General features: G+C 45.4%; 1 protein-coding gene across 4 annotated transcripts in view; it reads right to left on the reverse strand.

Annotated features, from left to right (window-relative positions):
- LOC138634456 (transcription factor IIIB 90 kDa subunit-like) overlaps nt 1-15,887 on the reverse strand; it is a 90,838-nt gene that overhangs the window by 20,599 nt on the left and 54,352 nt on the right. For all 4 annotated transcript variants that reach the window (XM_069721391.1, XM_069721390.1, XM_069721393.1 and 1 more), the window contains 3 exons: nt 14,316-14,397; nt 14,016-14,071; nt 12,701-12,966 (listed from right to left, as the gene is read on the reverse strand). In XM_069721391.1, the coding sequence (XP_069577492.1) occupies nt 12,701-12,966; nt 14,016-14,071; nt 14,316-14,397 (404 nt within the window). The remainder of the gene's footprint in view (nt 1-12,700; nt 12,967-14,015; nt 14,072-14,315; nt 14,398-15,887) is intronic.

Consider the following 15,887-nt stretch of genomic DNA (forward strand, 5'->3'; position numbering starts at 1 on the left):
GCCATATGCGGCGCTCCCATAAAGGACCATCATCCTCCCAGAAACACACATGCTGCTGCAGACCGCGTGGAGATATCAACACGTGGAGATATTTATCGGTATATTCATAACACCTAACAATTTTAAATGCCGCGCCTTTTTAAATGCGATAAAAACTACAAATTTAAAAAAAAAAAAATATGGGGAGGGGGGGGGGTATTTAGTTCTGGTAAAGATCTGCACCATAAAATAACCACTTGTTGCATGTCGTAGCTCCATCGCTCCCAAGAGTTTCATTTTCATTTCGACAAACTATAAATATTTTAGTAATAAATACAAGACTGACACTGGAATCTAGACAAATTCAAGTGGATTTTGAGGAACAAATTAGCAACTAAAAACTCAGAAAACAAGACTTTTACAGGCTCAGATCAAATCTCTCCAACATCCTCCTCTCTCGTGCTGAACCACATCTCCTCCTCCTCTATTTGTTCTAATCTGCTCTTAAAGTCAGACTGAAAATCCCCGCTGTCCCACCTATTGTTCCTCCCAAGAACTCATCACCACCAAAAAAAATGACTCTTCTGTTACCCCGCTGCTGCAGCTCCGACCTTTGAGCCCCGACATTATCACATCGAGATAGTATTAAGGGCAGGAAGATAATTTTATAACATCTTGGGTCTGCACCCGCCCTCTCATTCCTCCTCTGCTGAACACGCTTCTTATTCAGCTGTTTTCATCTTTAAAAAACATCTACCGGGGCAAACAGACAATATGGGATTCACTATTATTTCAACCAACAGGTATAAATACACTTTTTTGGGGGGGCTTTGGGGGTTATTTTTTGTCTGTCGATGCTCATTCATTCCCTCCATTGAAATACTTTTTTCTTCTTCAATTGTGTTTTAAAATCTTCTTTTAATTCTTCTGTAAAATATTTGAACTTCCTCCGTTTATCGATAAATAACGTCTTAAAGCTCGACGAAACAAACTATCACGATGTGAAGGAACACACTGCGAACGAACAGTTTAGTCCCACGCCGTCCAATCGGAGGTTCAAGCTACATCAACAACAACAAACGCTTTTCAGGAGTGTTTTATGTGTATTTTTTTTTTTTTCTTCCTCTCGGACTCGTGTGTCTGTTTGACCTCCTCGCCTCCTTTGGAGGTCACAGCTCTCGTATTTGTCTCTGTCAGACTGTACGTCGGCGTCGCTGCTCGCCTCTTCCTGCCTCCTTCACCTCTACCGGGAGGTCGCGGCTTTCCCTCCGACACCATTTCCCCTCTTAAAAAACTTCTAGAAAAAGCTCCCTGCGCCTTCTTTTCAGAGCTCCGGTCGCCGCGGTCATCCGCAATCACGGCGTGCTGAATGTTTTCGCTGTCTGGTGGAGAGTTGCGGTGTGGCAGCAGCGCCAGCGTTGCATTTGCGCACGGTAAATCCTTACTGACGCGCGGGAAAAACTGCAACACATTGATGTAACCGCAAGATGATATTTTAAGGATAACGAATCAGTCAATTAACTATAAAGCCACATATAAACCAGAGTATCTGCAGGTCTTTAAAGGGTTCAGGTTCCGAAAGCGAACCACAATCACCGCCTCACGCTTCCCTGCCTCCGCCAACAAGTCAAGTTGCAGCTCACATCCACATCTGTCAAGACTCACGTAACATATTTAGTGAAGACTTTGTTGAAGGAATTTGTCAACTAAAGCGAATTCTGATGGAACAGAATGTTGTTGCCGTGACAGCAGGCGATGCTCCAAATATGGATGCTGCCGCAAAGAAGCGGCAGATACTAAAACGTGAGCGCTTCACGCGCATCTTCGACCTGACGTCCGTCTCCAATTCAGCATCTGACCGAATATGAAATATAGTCACGACCTCCCCTTCTGTTTCTTTTGCGGGTGATTTACTAAAAAGTAAGTGCGTCATTGAAATCAGGTGCAAATCGCTGTATATAAATGAGGGGTTTGTGTGTTAAAGTGATTCCAGCAATGGGAAACAGAGCGACCGCAAAAGGAAATCTGATCCCATTGAATTTATAAATATAAATATAACGAGAACAAAAAGCTACATAGGAGATTATCAGCAAGAAAGTCAATACTGTGGGGAAAAACAAAAAGGTGAAAAAAAAAAAAAGGCTTCATAATAAAAAAATAATAATAAAACGTCGGCAAATAAAATCGTTGCGGGTGCTAAATTGTTTTAATTGCATGTTCCCTCCCAGTATTTTGCAACTTCAGCTAGGAACGCCCAATATTACATATGCATGCAGGCAAACACGCAAAAATGGACAACGTGTTAAATTGCACGTTTGAAAGAGGCAATCCTCACCGCACGTCGTTGGTAAATCCGCTGGGACATTTTTTTGCGGGTGGTGTGGAGTTTGCACGGGATTTTAGTAAATCAGGCCCAAAAGGGTCATCACCTCTCCATTTCATCCTGTTTGACATTTGTGTGAATTGTTGTCACAATAGGCGGATGAATTGTTGAGTTATGGCCAAAAACGTGTTTGGTGAGGTCAAAGCGACCTTTGACCTTTGACCGCCAACATCTAAACAGTTCCTCCTTGAATGTTTTTGCCAAAATTGATGAAATTCCAGCAAGATATCGCATTCATAAGATTGGGGCGGACAAACGGACGAACAAACCGCAGTTTCAGTTGCGTCACTATGTAACAGATAACCTCTGCATAAGAACTAGTTTGTTTACTGCAGTCGGTTTTAATCTAATTAGCAAACACTTCCGCTACAACCAGACCGCGTCTCTGTTTTTTCCTTCCCTTCAGCCTCCTCTGCCTCCGAGCACAAACATTTCGTCCCGGTTCTTCTCCTGCATCTTTCCCTCTTTAACCGAGTCGTTCATGCGCCCGATACTTCATCACAGCCAAAGTACATACTGTCACTTCATCACTTTTTCTCCTCCCTCACCCTTCAGCCGCGCTCGCTGCTGCAACGCTTCACGACTCTCCCCCCCCGTCCCGTCCCGTCCCGTCCCGCCTCCTCTACACGATGTCAAACCGGGACAGCGGCGGCTCCTCCTCCTCCTCCATCCTATTCTCTCTGATTCCCACCTTTAACCTGCGGCTTCCTCCAAACGTCCAGTTTGTTCTAATCACAGCGGCGTCACGCTACAAACGTCTGTCCCATCTATTAATCTCAGCCTGTCTGTCTCTCTGTCTGTCTGTCTCACTTTCTGTCCTTCCACTAGCTCTCTCCCTCCCGTCTCACCCTCCCTCGCTCGCTCAGCCACTCCGCCGCGACTCTCTCTGTTAGGCTATCAGTCTCTGCCGGGCTTAGCGGCTCATTCCTAATCAGCTTACTGCCAATGAGACTAAGCCTGAGCTGAAAAGGCGATTGAGGGAGGCCGTTTAGCCACTGGCTGACAACTGGCAATAGCTGGGGGGATGGTGTCAATAAAACTTTGCAGGAAAAGGAGGAATAAAATCTAAAAAAAAAAAATGAGACTAGTGTATCATCTTGGGTTTTAAGAGAGCGAAGACCAAGTTGAGAGTGAAGATAAAAAGGGACAAAAGAGGAAGTATTTCAGTGTTAAGGCATCCCTTCTCGTGGCTCCGGAGGGGGGAGAAAGTGTTCGGCTGCTAAGCCGCGCCGCGGCCGTGTGAGGCCACGAACTACCACAATGGTATCAACTCTTTTAGTGTCAACATTTTCGGCTGCTGGCTGGGCTGTTTTTTTTTTTTTTTTCCTTTTCTTTATTCGGTGGCTAAGCTGTGGATAAAAACTGGGATGTTTTCCAAATGGCCCAGTTTTAGAGTTCCCCCTCGAAATTCCAGCCCTGGCTGTCCCATTAGTTACAGTGCGAGCCGCGCTGCAGAACAAAGGTTTGGCCGTTGAGAGCCGTTTGGATGGAAGAGGCTGGCGGAGGGAGAGCTGCTGTCGCTGCTGCGAGTGGAGCCGGATGTCCACAATCAAAGAGATGCTCTCATTTGTCGGAGCATCATGAGAAATAGGTTGGTCAGGGGAGGAGGGTGGCGGGTGGAAGGGATTATGTATCTGCACATCTCTCTGGATGAGAAGCTAAAGACCTGCATGTAAATGTGCATCAAATCTGTCCTGCGACCAGCAGTGGAGCCTTTCGACGGGCCGGAAGGAGGATATTTAGCTTCTCTTTAGCTTGTCGATGCTGCACTGTGTTCCCCAGCTGGCGTCTCACCGTATCTGTCGGCTGTTTGGTGCTGCTTGTAACCTGGTGTAAAAAGCAGCAACCGGCAGTGACATCATGCGTTGGTTTGTGAACGTTATGAAGCCTCGAGTTTGGATTTTGGTCGTCGCCATCTTGCTGGTTCAGAACGGTTTGGAGCAGGGAGTGACCATATTTGGAAGAGCTGGGGGAGGAGCAAGTGACTGACCTGATGATACTAAGTCCCGCCCACCGATAGCTGTAACCTGACTGCACCACAGGCCTGTCAATCAAACAGACTCGCCTCCCCAAAACACTGCTTTTTGACAGATTATTTTCAGATGGACCGCCAGAAAACTAATAAGGAGTGACTTTAGCTAGAAATAAAATACAATTTTATGAGACTTCCATTCAGGGAGTCTGTGGAGCCGAAGTCTTTTTGGAGCCCACCTCCAGTGGCATTCGGTGGTATTGCAGTTGAAGGCACTTCCGCATCTGCCTCATTTTTCAGACCCGGAAGCTGCAACCAGTCAATATATTCAAGGGTTGTGTGCTGCAGCATCACTGATTAAAGCACTAAGATGGAAACAAAACTCTAAATCTGTGGGACGTAAACTGAAAACAAGAAGCTGAAAGACGCCTAAAAAGGTCAATTTAGCTGTGAGGAACTGCCTTCACCCCCCCGAGGGACCTCTTCAGCACTACAACAGGTCATTTAATGTATTGTTGATATATCAATATTTATCAGAGCAGCTTTATGAACAGCTGATGTCCTATTTTGTACACATTAGAAAGCCTGCTGGGGTATTTTGGGCTGTATAAATAAAAGTTGACCCGACTGGATGCTGATTTGGTTTCATAACGAGCTTTTAAAACTCACAACTGTCATGGCTGTCACTCCTGAAAAGCTCACATTTTGCAGGAAACAAGCTTTTAATCTCATCAGCAGTGTGTGCTACACGCATCACGTGGTCTGTGGAGTTTGGAGTGGGCGGGGCCTGGCAGCACCCACGAACCTCTCCGTCCGTCTGTCTGTCTGCTAACCTCCACCAACATCCCACGGCTCATTGGTCGCAGTTTGCAGGGGGGGGAAGGGGGATCAGAGGCTTACAGGGAGGAGCTGTAAACCACAGACAAATTACACACCCTCCCCAAACACAGCTGGTCCCCTAACGAGGAAAACATCCTCTTCGATCGAGCGTGCCGGGGCAGGAAACTATGATACGACTTCTGGACGTTTACCTGGAGCTGCTCCCGCGCCGTCCGTTTTTCCTGTTTCTGTTTTTTTTTTTTTTTTTTTAATGCACACGAGACGTTTTGACTTTCTCGTGACACCTGCTCCAAAATCCAAACTGGGAAGTATTTCCATTTTTTTTCTCCCCCCCATCCCCTCTCCTTCCTCTCCTGTCCCTCTCTGAGAAGCGGTGGCAGCGGCAACATCTGGCCAGAAAACTGCTGAGTGCTCCAGTTTTTTTTTTTTCTCTGTGGCTAGCTAAGTCTGTGGGTCCGATTTGCATTTCTGGAAAACCAACACAGACCAGAAATGGTCGTCCAGGCTTCCCCTCAATCTGAGGGGAAAAAAATGCATCGAGGAATTTTGGTCTTTCTTTTCTTTCTCCGAAAAAAAAAAAAAAAAAAGGCTCTGGAATCAGACAAGTTCTCTAAAAAGAGAAGAAGCGGAAAAAAAGAAAGAAAAGCTTTGAGTGGGAAAAGAACAGATGAAGGAGCAGAGAGCGACAGAGGAGGAAAAAATATCACTGGAGGGCAATTATCTGGGCTATTTCTGGAAGACTGCTTTTCCATCCTCCAGTTGGGATGGAGGGAACAGGGAGGGTCTGTTTGGCAGCTGGCTGAAGGAGGTGGAGGGTGGAGAGACAGAAGGATGAGGGGGTGGGGGGAGAAGTGAATGAGTGCATGGCACATTTGAACCTGCAGACTGTCCAGAACAGTGAGTACAGCAGGGACCTGCTGTCCCTGAAGGGCCGAGTTATAGCAGGAGAGGAAAACAAGTGGGGAGGGGGGGGGGGACTGGGGACTGGGATGACGTACGAGATAAGATAAAGGGGAAGAGAGGCCTAACACAACACTGCAGAGACATGAACTCTGCGGCAGTCATGTGGGAATCTGGATTAGTTTCGACAGTAATTGCAAACTGACATAATTCGATGATGCAGCAGGTGAATAGAAATGTCCGATAACTAAATCAAATCATCACAACAGAAGATACAAGGAGCAATCAAAAAGCTGAGCGATGGCACACAAACGCTCAGTGATGTGCCCGCAGCAGTATGTCAAGTTATATCGCTTGATCAACATCTGCATCTCTATTACAGCTGTTTTCTTTGCGATGAATTCATCCCCCGGGGTCAGACAGTCAACATCGAGTTTTACTGTGACCTTCTGCGAAGCGTCTTGAGGGGAAAAACATTCACTGCCAACCGCCTGCTGAACTGTGGCGCCATGGCAACAGGGTTCTCCAACATGACAATATGTCATCAAAAAAAGTTTCTCAGCCGCTACAACACAATTATCACCCACTTGCGACTTCTTTCTGTTCCCCAAAATCAAGTTCAAGCCAAAGGGTCCAAAATTTGGACACAAACTTTGATGTGTGCTCTCTGGAAGGTTATTGCTTCCTGCTGCTGAGTTAGAATCAGTTCATGTAGTCAAACAAAAAAATAATTATACAGTAAGAAATCTTTTGACCTCAGAAAACAAAAACAAGTCAAGTAAGATGTCAGAAGAGTCTTAATAGCCCCAACTTCCCCCCCCTTTCCATTTACTCAAAGTGGTCTCATCAGACTCGCTGCTCGCTTTTACGTCCTGCGATCAAACTTGTCTGACTGAAGTGAGGTGAAGTCACACCATGTTTCGTAAAGTGCAAACACTTCAGCGGAGAGATCAGGAGAAAAGATGAAAGAGTCTAAACGGGGAAGGGGGGGATGGAGGTGGGGGCGGGGGGAGGAGGGGGGCGACAGAGAGAGCACAAGAAAGACAAAGAACTCGTTAGCGAGTTGCAAAAAGCCCAAAGCTAGAGCAGACCTGATGGTGCAGAGTGATACAACAGGCCTGTAGCTGCTGCTGAAGGCTTTTAACCGCGAGACAGAGACACAGCGAGGATTAGAAAAGTAGGCGAGAGAATAGAGGACAGGCAGGAGAGGAAAAAAAGAAAAGAAAAGAAAAAAACCTGATGAAAAAGTGGGATGAAGTAGAAAGAAAGTTGGAGGTAAGAGGAGAGAAAGAAAATGGAAAAAAGAAAAACGAGAGGAAATGGAGGGGAAAGAATCAGCAGAGAGCAATGAGGAGAGGCTGAGGGGAGCAGGTGAAGGACAGACAGAGAGACGTAAATGGGTGAACGAGATGGATGGAAAAGTGGAGAGAGACGGTGGGAGGAGGAGAGTGAGAGCCTTGGATGATGGGAACAGGGTGAAGAAAATGGGACCGGTTTAAGGTGCAGAAGAAGAGGACCAGGTTGATGATTAAAGCCGTTAACGGAGCTGAAGATCACTGAAACCTACAAAGAATATTTCCACCAACATACACAGACTTTATTCGGTGTCAGCGACAGTTAAGACGACGATCAGCGTCACGATCGTAGGCGACTTTTAAAACCCCTCACGCACACAAATTATTGAGTGTCCGCTGTACCGACACAGACATTCAAATTTAAGATGCTGTTTGCAAAATTATGAACACAGCAAAAGCAAAGAAAATGCAAAAACTCTGCAGAAATCTGGTGTCAAACTCTCATAAAGCCTCTTCTCTGATTGTGATTACTGTCAGCCACGAACTACTCGCAAAACAACCTGTTTGCAGGTTTTTAAAAACGACGGGTACATCACAGCCACGCGTTAAACATCAGCATGTTTCCCCAATCAGTGATTTTCAGCACCGCAAAGCTTCACCTCGAAAGCTTAACACAGAGAAATGTGGGCAGCGAAGACTGTAAACTCTGCAAAAACCTGCTGAACTGGCCATAAATAATCAGCATCTTTGAAATGTCAACAGTCCAGACTCCCGGTATGAAATCGAAGCAGGATGTGTAGCAATAGTATTAGCACAAAGCTAATAATTAGGTGAACTTGTTGACAAAACTGCAGCTGATCCCTCCGAGTATCAGTCAGTACAGTTTACTGAGGATCAACTAATGCAGTAGTTACAACTATAAGATGAGTCATCAATTCTCCAACAAAGATCTACAGGAGCCTCCACTTTATAGAAAAATCTACAGGTGTACTTTGATTTTTTGTTTTTTTTGTTTAACAATTCGCTGGTTTGTGAGCTGCTGTTTGGCATCTTGTTTTTTCGGACCATATTTGGAAGAGCTGGCGAGGTGGAATAACAGCATAACTTTCCCGCCGTCAACAGACTCTATCTTAAGATGGCAGCTCTATGTTTCCTCCATATTTTGGATTAGCTGTCATGTATCTTCCTCCCGTATCGTCTGTGTTGGGAACTGAATTCTTTATTTTGCTTTTTGAGGTCAGTACAACTAAATAATACATAATATAAACAACCAGCAGAAACACCAAAGAGCTCCGAAACAGAATGAAGCATGCAGGTTGGACCCATATTTACACCAACCAATCTCCCACTGACAACATTCATGAAGCAAGCTAGAAACTGGATTTTAATATTAATATCTGCGGGGCAATTCAAGCGTCGAACAATGCGTGCAAGCGCATGTCACCAAAACAATTAGACGTCATTGAACGAAGCCCCCGACGAGAGGAAAATAATAAAGCAGCGGCAGAAGGGAGGAGAAACACTCCAGGCTGAGCGAGAAGCCCGAAGCCCAGAGAGCGAAACCCTCAAGCGGAGCGCTGGGAGCAGTCCGGAGCCCGGAGGAGGAACCGGGAGAGGGAGGGGAGGCCGCGGCAGCACAATGCCTCAGTGTAGCCCCTCAGCGAGGCCTTGGAACAAGGCACAATGGCTGCACTGTCAGCGGGCCTTCTCCCGCAACTTTCGTGGGTCTCCCCGACACCAGGCCTCTCCCCCTTTCTCAATAACCAGCACAACAACCTTTTCAGGGGCCGGAGCAACGGTCCGCTCCTCGACCGCCGGGCTGAAAGAGACCATTCTACGCTCAACGGCCGACGTTTGAGATCGTTTTTTTTTTTTTCCTCCCTCATTCCGCCGCTGCAGCTAACATGCTACGAGAGAGTGGGAGATTATCATCGTGCCGCTGCTCGCTGGGCCGCGGGGGGATTTTCTCGTTCCTAATGGCCTGTGGATAGAGCGACCGGAAAACCGCAGGGGTTGAAAACATTGTTGTGCATTCAACGCGACAAAAGTGCAGAGGTCAGCGATTTCTGGATAAATGGATGGAGCCGGTCTCCATTCAGGAAAAAGAAAGAAAGAAAGTGTGGAATGAATGATTCAAACCTGCGATTGCCATCAATGATTCATTGACGAGAGAGCAATGCATTTTTAAAAATTCAAACAGGTCGAACACTTCAGGAAAAAGAGCGTCCATTCTTAAAAAAAACACACAAGACGGGGCTCGTGCCAGTGAAGCCCCTCTTAGAGGAGATGAAAGCCAAAACATGAAACTGGAGATGCTCTTTCATTCATGGAGCATGTCGGCTTTCCAGGGAAGAGATTTGCCATTCTGGCAGCAGCCATTAGCCAACTGGAGCGGCTCAAATCCGGCAGCCCCTCCGCACTGTTGGTGCTGGTTTGGTGTAATCATGGCTGCCGCTTGCAAACTTCTGTCACTGATAAATACCGGGGTCAAAAGATCGGCAGCTTCTCGTTTGGCCCGTTTACTCGACTTTACATTTCTAATCGGCTGATTAGTCCTTTAGTTTTACAGACGTCTTCTTCTGCCTCAAAAATCCCACTTATCAGACATACCAAAAGATTTTCAATCAAAGATGTTGCTTCTTTTTTTTTTTTTTTGTCACCGTATCTTTTCATACACGGAGTAATTCCACTCGGTCTTTATATTTGGATGGTTTGGCCCGTTTTTTTGGCCTTTTGGTTTTTGATTCTTCCCGTGCAGACGCCAGGATGACTGCAGACCACTTTACAAAAAGCAAGCAGGGCTCCATTTGAAGAACAAAGACCAGAAGAAAGCAATTCATCACAGTTTGATGCTTTTATGGAATCGACCGAATTACTTCGATGCCAACGAGTGTAAAAAAGTCTTGTCGTTCAGAACCAAATTTCGATTCCTAGCATACATCCACTCACACATTTGTTGTACAATGCATAACTTCTGCCCTGAATTCAATACACACAGGATCTACTTGGGCGGTCGACCCACCCGGATATAAATCACTGTTTCAATTGAACTCATTCTTTCTTCAGAACGCCTCATTTCACTCTTTTTTAAAATCATTTTGGGCCACATATCTGTCTGAGTGGCAGCAACAGGAGGATTATCTGTGCAAAGCCAGCTAGCTAGCATCTACTGATATAATCTGAGGCGTTTAGGATCAGTCTATTGTTTTGTCTCACAGTAGTTTCCATCCGTTAATGAAGCTACAGAAAACAACCTGGGTTACACTCTCCCCCTCTGAACTGCATGACACGTCAAGATTTGCACTGTAATATATAAAGTGTGTATTCTTCTTGTTTTTTTAATGGATTTTATTGGAAAATCCGTCGTTCAGGAACTGGTACCGTTTTGTTTTTTTAACGATACCCAGAGGTTTCTGTCCATCCTCCTGCACTGTCTTTGGGATCAGTCCGATAGACGCTGTCCTGAAGGGTCCTCGAGCAAGACACGGTGTCACTGCCGGCTTCACCCTGCTTACGCTGACCTCTGACCTCCCTGCGCAGGGGCGCGAACGCGGAGGCAATTTCCCCACGGCGATCAATAAAGCATCACATTACCGTCCTCTAAATGGCGGATGATATAATGTGTCATAATTTGTGTCATCAATCATGTTGTCAGAGGAGGAGTGGTTGTTTTTTTCACACAGAGACGAAAGCTGTCTATTGATTTCAGGCAAAAATTGTGAGGTTTTGAGAGGTTAGTAGGTCTAATTTGCTTCTTATTCATTTTTGGTTTGTTTTCAGTCTTCCATTTCTTCCCTGTTTCCGCTTTTTTCTGTTTCCTTTCATTTTGATCTTTGTTGCTTTTTTTTTTCCCATATTTTTTCTGTTCTTTATTAGTTTGAAATAACCATCCCTCCTTTTGGACAGCGACCTGGCCGTAAAGTAAATAATGAAACCCGCTGCACAGAAAGCACATGACCACAAAACAAAGCATCAACTCTCAGTGGGAGACAACACTCTGGATTTCACTCTCCGTATTTGTCTCCTTGATACGTTGTTGTTTTCCATGACCTGTTTTTCACTCTCGCAGGCTTCGGCTTTGAATCTTAACAGTTTCTTAAGTTGTTTTCTTCTTCTCTTGTTTTGATCTGTTTGCGGAGAGCCAAGTGACGAACTAATTTTGTTTAAGAGCATTTTATGAACACTTTTAATTTGCCTTGAAAAAAAGAAAAGACTACCCAGGGCAATGAAACAGCCGACTTATCATCAAACCCCTCGGTGGGTCTGAGACCGAACACGGCGCATCACCGTGGAGCTCAGGACTCGGCTTTACGAAGGCCTAGCAAACTGTAACCAGATGACTGGAGCTCAAGTAACCGCAGAAGGTGGGAGGGGGTCAACTTGGGGGGTTTACATCCCCTTAATCACTAAACAGCTGCCTCTATAAGAGTCCTATAAAGCTTCAAGATAGCACCAAAAAACCAACATTAAGAAAGAGGTTTAAAAACAGAGCCATTGGAAACCAATTTCCCCCAACACCAAACAAAGTAGAAAAAAAAAAAAAAAAAAAAAAAAAACTCCTCAGCTTTTCTCCACGCTGCAGAAAACCCATTAAATTCATCTGAAAAGCTCGGAGTGGATCAGTCCTGTGAATGCATGTTGTGAAAGGAAGGGAAAGGGAAGGGAGAGCAATGGCCGGGGACAAATCCTGGCAGACAAGCTGCAGAAAGAGAGAAAATATCCTGCCGGAGTCGAGAAGCACAAAAATAAATAAATAACAGGAAAGTGAGCATCTGTCCGCCTGTCGCAGGTGATTATTTTGGCCGACAGGAGAGAGGATCGGGCAGCGCCGCCTCCTCGTTACACAGCGGAGCCAGAAAAAAACAACAACCAAAAAAAACAAAAAATGTCTGGGCTTGACCCCAGTGGAAGAGGCAGCATCAGACCCGAGTAAACATCGTCCATCCATCTCCTCTTCATTCCATCCAGCATCTGCTGTTTGCATTCAACGCTATTTAATGGTGTGAGGGACTGAAGGAGGGGGCGGGGGTGGCAGATCCCAACGTAATTAAATATGGATTTATGCGCTTTAGGTGTTATTCATCAGGGGCTGTACTGGCTGCTGACATGACAGGTAATAGTGTTAACAAGAGGAGGGTACACAGTAATCAGCTGATTAAACGACCGGCGCTTAATTGTCTCTGAGACGGCTGAAATATCTATTAAAACGCAATGAATTCAGCATCGACTGCATCCATATCTTTGGGAAAACGACCTTTTAAAGTTGGCACAACGGCTCGCACAACAGCCGTTACCTTTAGGATGTAAGTTAAAACCGTGCCATAAACCAACCTTTTTCCCAGGGTGCTGAGCGGCGTGCTGAGGCTCAGCGGAGTTTGAGCGGGTTTGCGGATGCGTCCCGTCAGCTTGACGGCGGTCGGCTCCTTCTTCGGGGTCTCAGCTGGGCGAGCCGGACTCGCCCCCGGCTTGACGTTGAGGTCCTTCAGGACGTCGTAGTTGATCTTGGAGGAGATCTTCTTCTGCTCCAGCATCTTCTCAATGGCCTCGTCGGCGGTGTTGGCTCGGATCGGGGGGTGTTTCCTGGAGGGGGCTCTCCGCTGTCAGAATTTCAAACAAAACCAAAGCTTAAATAAACTGTTACATGAATAAATAAATTATGCTTCGGTGACAGATTATATAAATAAATTGTTAGTTTAGCTAATGGCAAGATTTTTACCATAACAGCCATAGACTGTATATAAAAGTGGCCTCCGACTCCATAGACTCCCATTCAACTTCTCTCACGGATTTTGAAGACAATAAACTTTATTTCGGTTATTTCGGTTTTGCTAGCTAAACTCACTCCATTTTTGTTTTCTGGCGGTCCATCTGAAAATAATCCCGTCATTAATTTGAAAATAAGCCTCAAAAAGCCGTTTGGTGCAGTCAGGTTACAGCTCTCGGTGGGGCGGGACATAATGGCGTCAGGTTTCCAATCAGATCAGTCAGATCCACTGCTCACTTCCCCCCAGCTCGTCCAAATATGGTCACTTCCTGCTCCAAACCACCCCGAACTAGAAAGATGGCGCCGGCCGAAATCTGAACTCGAGGCGTCATAACGATTTTCCGTTTAAATCAACAGATTGTTTGGATCAGCGGCTGTCACAAGAGACACAAGATAAATCTGAAACGACACAACTTCCCTCTTTTTTTTTTCAATTTCTCACGAAACAGATGATTTCTTATAAAAATTGCACTTCTTTGCCTTCCTGTGGCGCCAAAAACATTGATCAAAAGAACAATCTGAGACTTTCTGAGGCGCAACTCAGACGGAGAAAAACGAAAGCCGACGAAGGCCCTGGAAGAATAAATGGCTTGGTGACAGCGTGGAGGGGTGCAGATTTCAGGTAAATAACAGGTCGGGCTGAGAGAGTCGGCGGTTGGATGCCTCTGAGACACAAACAAATTCATGTGACTGCTGCTTTTTGGACTGACAAATAGAGTCACGGTCCATTAACCCGTCTTCTGTCCGACTGATCGAAACCCGGCTCCGTGCCTGTCCGAACTTTTCGAGACGTCCCTGTACGTCTGACCGTTTCACCGCCTGCGATCAACTTTCTGTCTTTCTGCCGACACCCAACAAACACGCTATTTCTCAGGCTCTTACCTTCTTCTCTTTGTAGACCCCGAGCTCCTTCTCCTTTGCTATCTTCGCCTCCTTTTCTGAAATAAATAAATAAATAAACAAGAAACAGTCTGAGCATACCAAAGATAGCGGTACGAACACAGAATCACTAGCAGCCACGACCTGAGCGCTGTTCGGCTCAGCTGGAGGTTTGAACTCTTGTTTGCCTGATAAAGTATTGAAGATACATCTCGGGACAAACCCAACGCATACAAATGAAAGTTAAATTCTGCCTTGAAACACGACCAGCAACAGAAAATGGTGGTGCATCCTGGGAAGTACCTTTCTGCTCTTTGAGGTAGTCGGAGTTTTCTGCCATCCAGAGCGCCGTCTTGATTTTGACTTCTTTGTCATTCAGCAGGTACTGCAGAGAGGAAGAGGGAGCAATTATCACACTAAACTGCAGGTATTTTTCTATCTGGGAAGAACAGACTCTTTACAATCTCTGGATAAATTAATTCTTAATTTCATGCATGAATACAGTTTCATGTATTTTAGGTTCTTTACAGAAAGTACGGAGTGAAAACTGGAAAAATGCAGCGCGAGTTCTTCCATTTAATTCTGCAGAAATGCACACATGATGATACTTTAAAGCATTTCCAGTTTATTACAATTTGGCTGTTTATGTCAAGGCTTTGGCCTCCCGAGGTCTGAAATAGGAGCAGCGGATTTATCTGAAGCACTTTGTTTGGACCTAAAACTGAAAGTGAGCACATCTGAAATGTCAAAAATAAAATCATCCTTATTGCGTGAGACGCTGAGAGTGCAGCAGGTCGCAGCTGAAGCAGGAAGCCGGCCTGTAAAGTGTGATGGATGCTTGAATCGGACAGTCAAAACTTCTCTCAGCCGTTAACCCTGCGAGTACAATGTTATCATAACCGATAGAACAAAAAGAAAAGAACACAAAAGGCCTCCAGAAACTCGGAAAGTTTGGATGCACTTCGAGCTTTTTCCTTTCTGTTAACATGAAAAGACGTTGAGGTAGAATTAATCCCTCTAACCTTGTAGCTGCTGTGATTAACAGCCAGCATTATTGTTTATGATTGATTTCAGCAGGATGTACGATTTCTATATTAGGGTCAGCTTTGTTGACTCTTGAGATTTATTCAGTGTAATCGTGAGGCCTAAATGTTGTGAACATGCCTTTTAGAATCACAGTTTGTAAAAATGTATGAGACAACAACCATGAAGCTGGCTACAATATGCAGGAAACTACCGGCGTATCAAAGGGCATTTTCTAGATGCTGGCTGCCTCGGGAGTCGATGCATCGGCCCGAGAGGACGGACCGACTCCTCCTCCAGAACAGGAACAGAAGAACCACAGGTGTCTTGTTCAACCTCAGATACTTCAATTCAAAAGTATTTCTGCTCGACTCAGCAGCAGAACAGACTCTGAGAGTCCGACGTCGGCTCACTGCAAACATCATCGGGTTTTACATCTTGTAGACGTTTACATGACATTGGTATCCGCTGGGACTGATGGTATATCAGCTGAAAATGTCTAAAGTCGTCCAGGAGTATGGAGAAAACTAATATACATGTGTAATATATGTGGTTATCTTTGACTTTGCAGCACAGTGACGAGCATTAAGCAGGAGGATGTTCGATTTTCTGAGTTTGACACTAAATTTGAAGTGCGCTCAGCTCAAATCGCAGATGTTCACGTACCAGCTGTCACAAAAACGGACTTAACTCGGGTGCAGATGATGATCAAGCAACCAATCTTGGAATACTTGCTCATTAAGATTATAGCTTCCCCCTGCTTCATGCACGTCATGGTGCTGCGCTCCATTTGCGTGCAACAGGAACTTTTTCATTGCCAAATTTCACGAAAATCGGTGCTAACAGACATAC

Source organism: Brachyistius frenatus, unplaced genomic scaffold, assembly GCF_029030835.1.
Source record: "Brachyistius frenatus isolate BFR_SWC_R1_liver_20210118 unplaced genomic scaffold, ASM2903083v1 Contig_263, whole genome shotgun sequence".
NCBI classification, from domain to species: domain Eukaryota; kingdom Metazoa; phylum Chordata; class Actinopteri; family Embiotocidae; genus Brachyistius; species Brachyistius frenatus.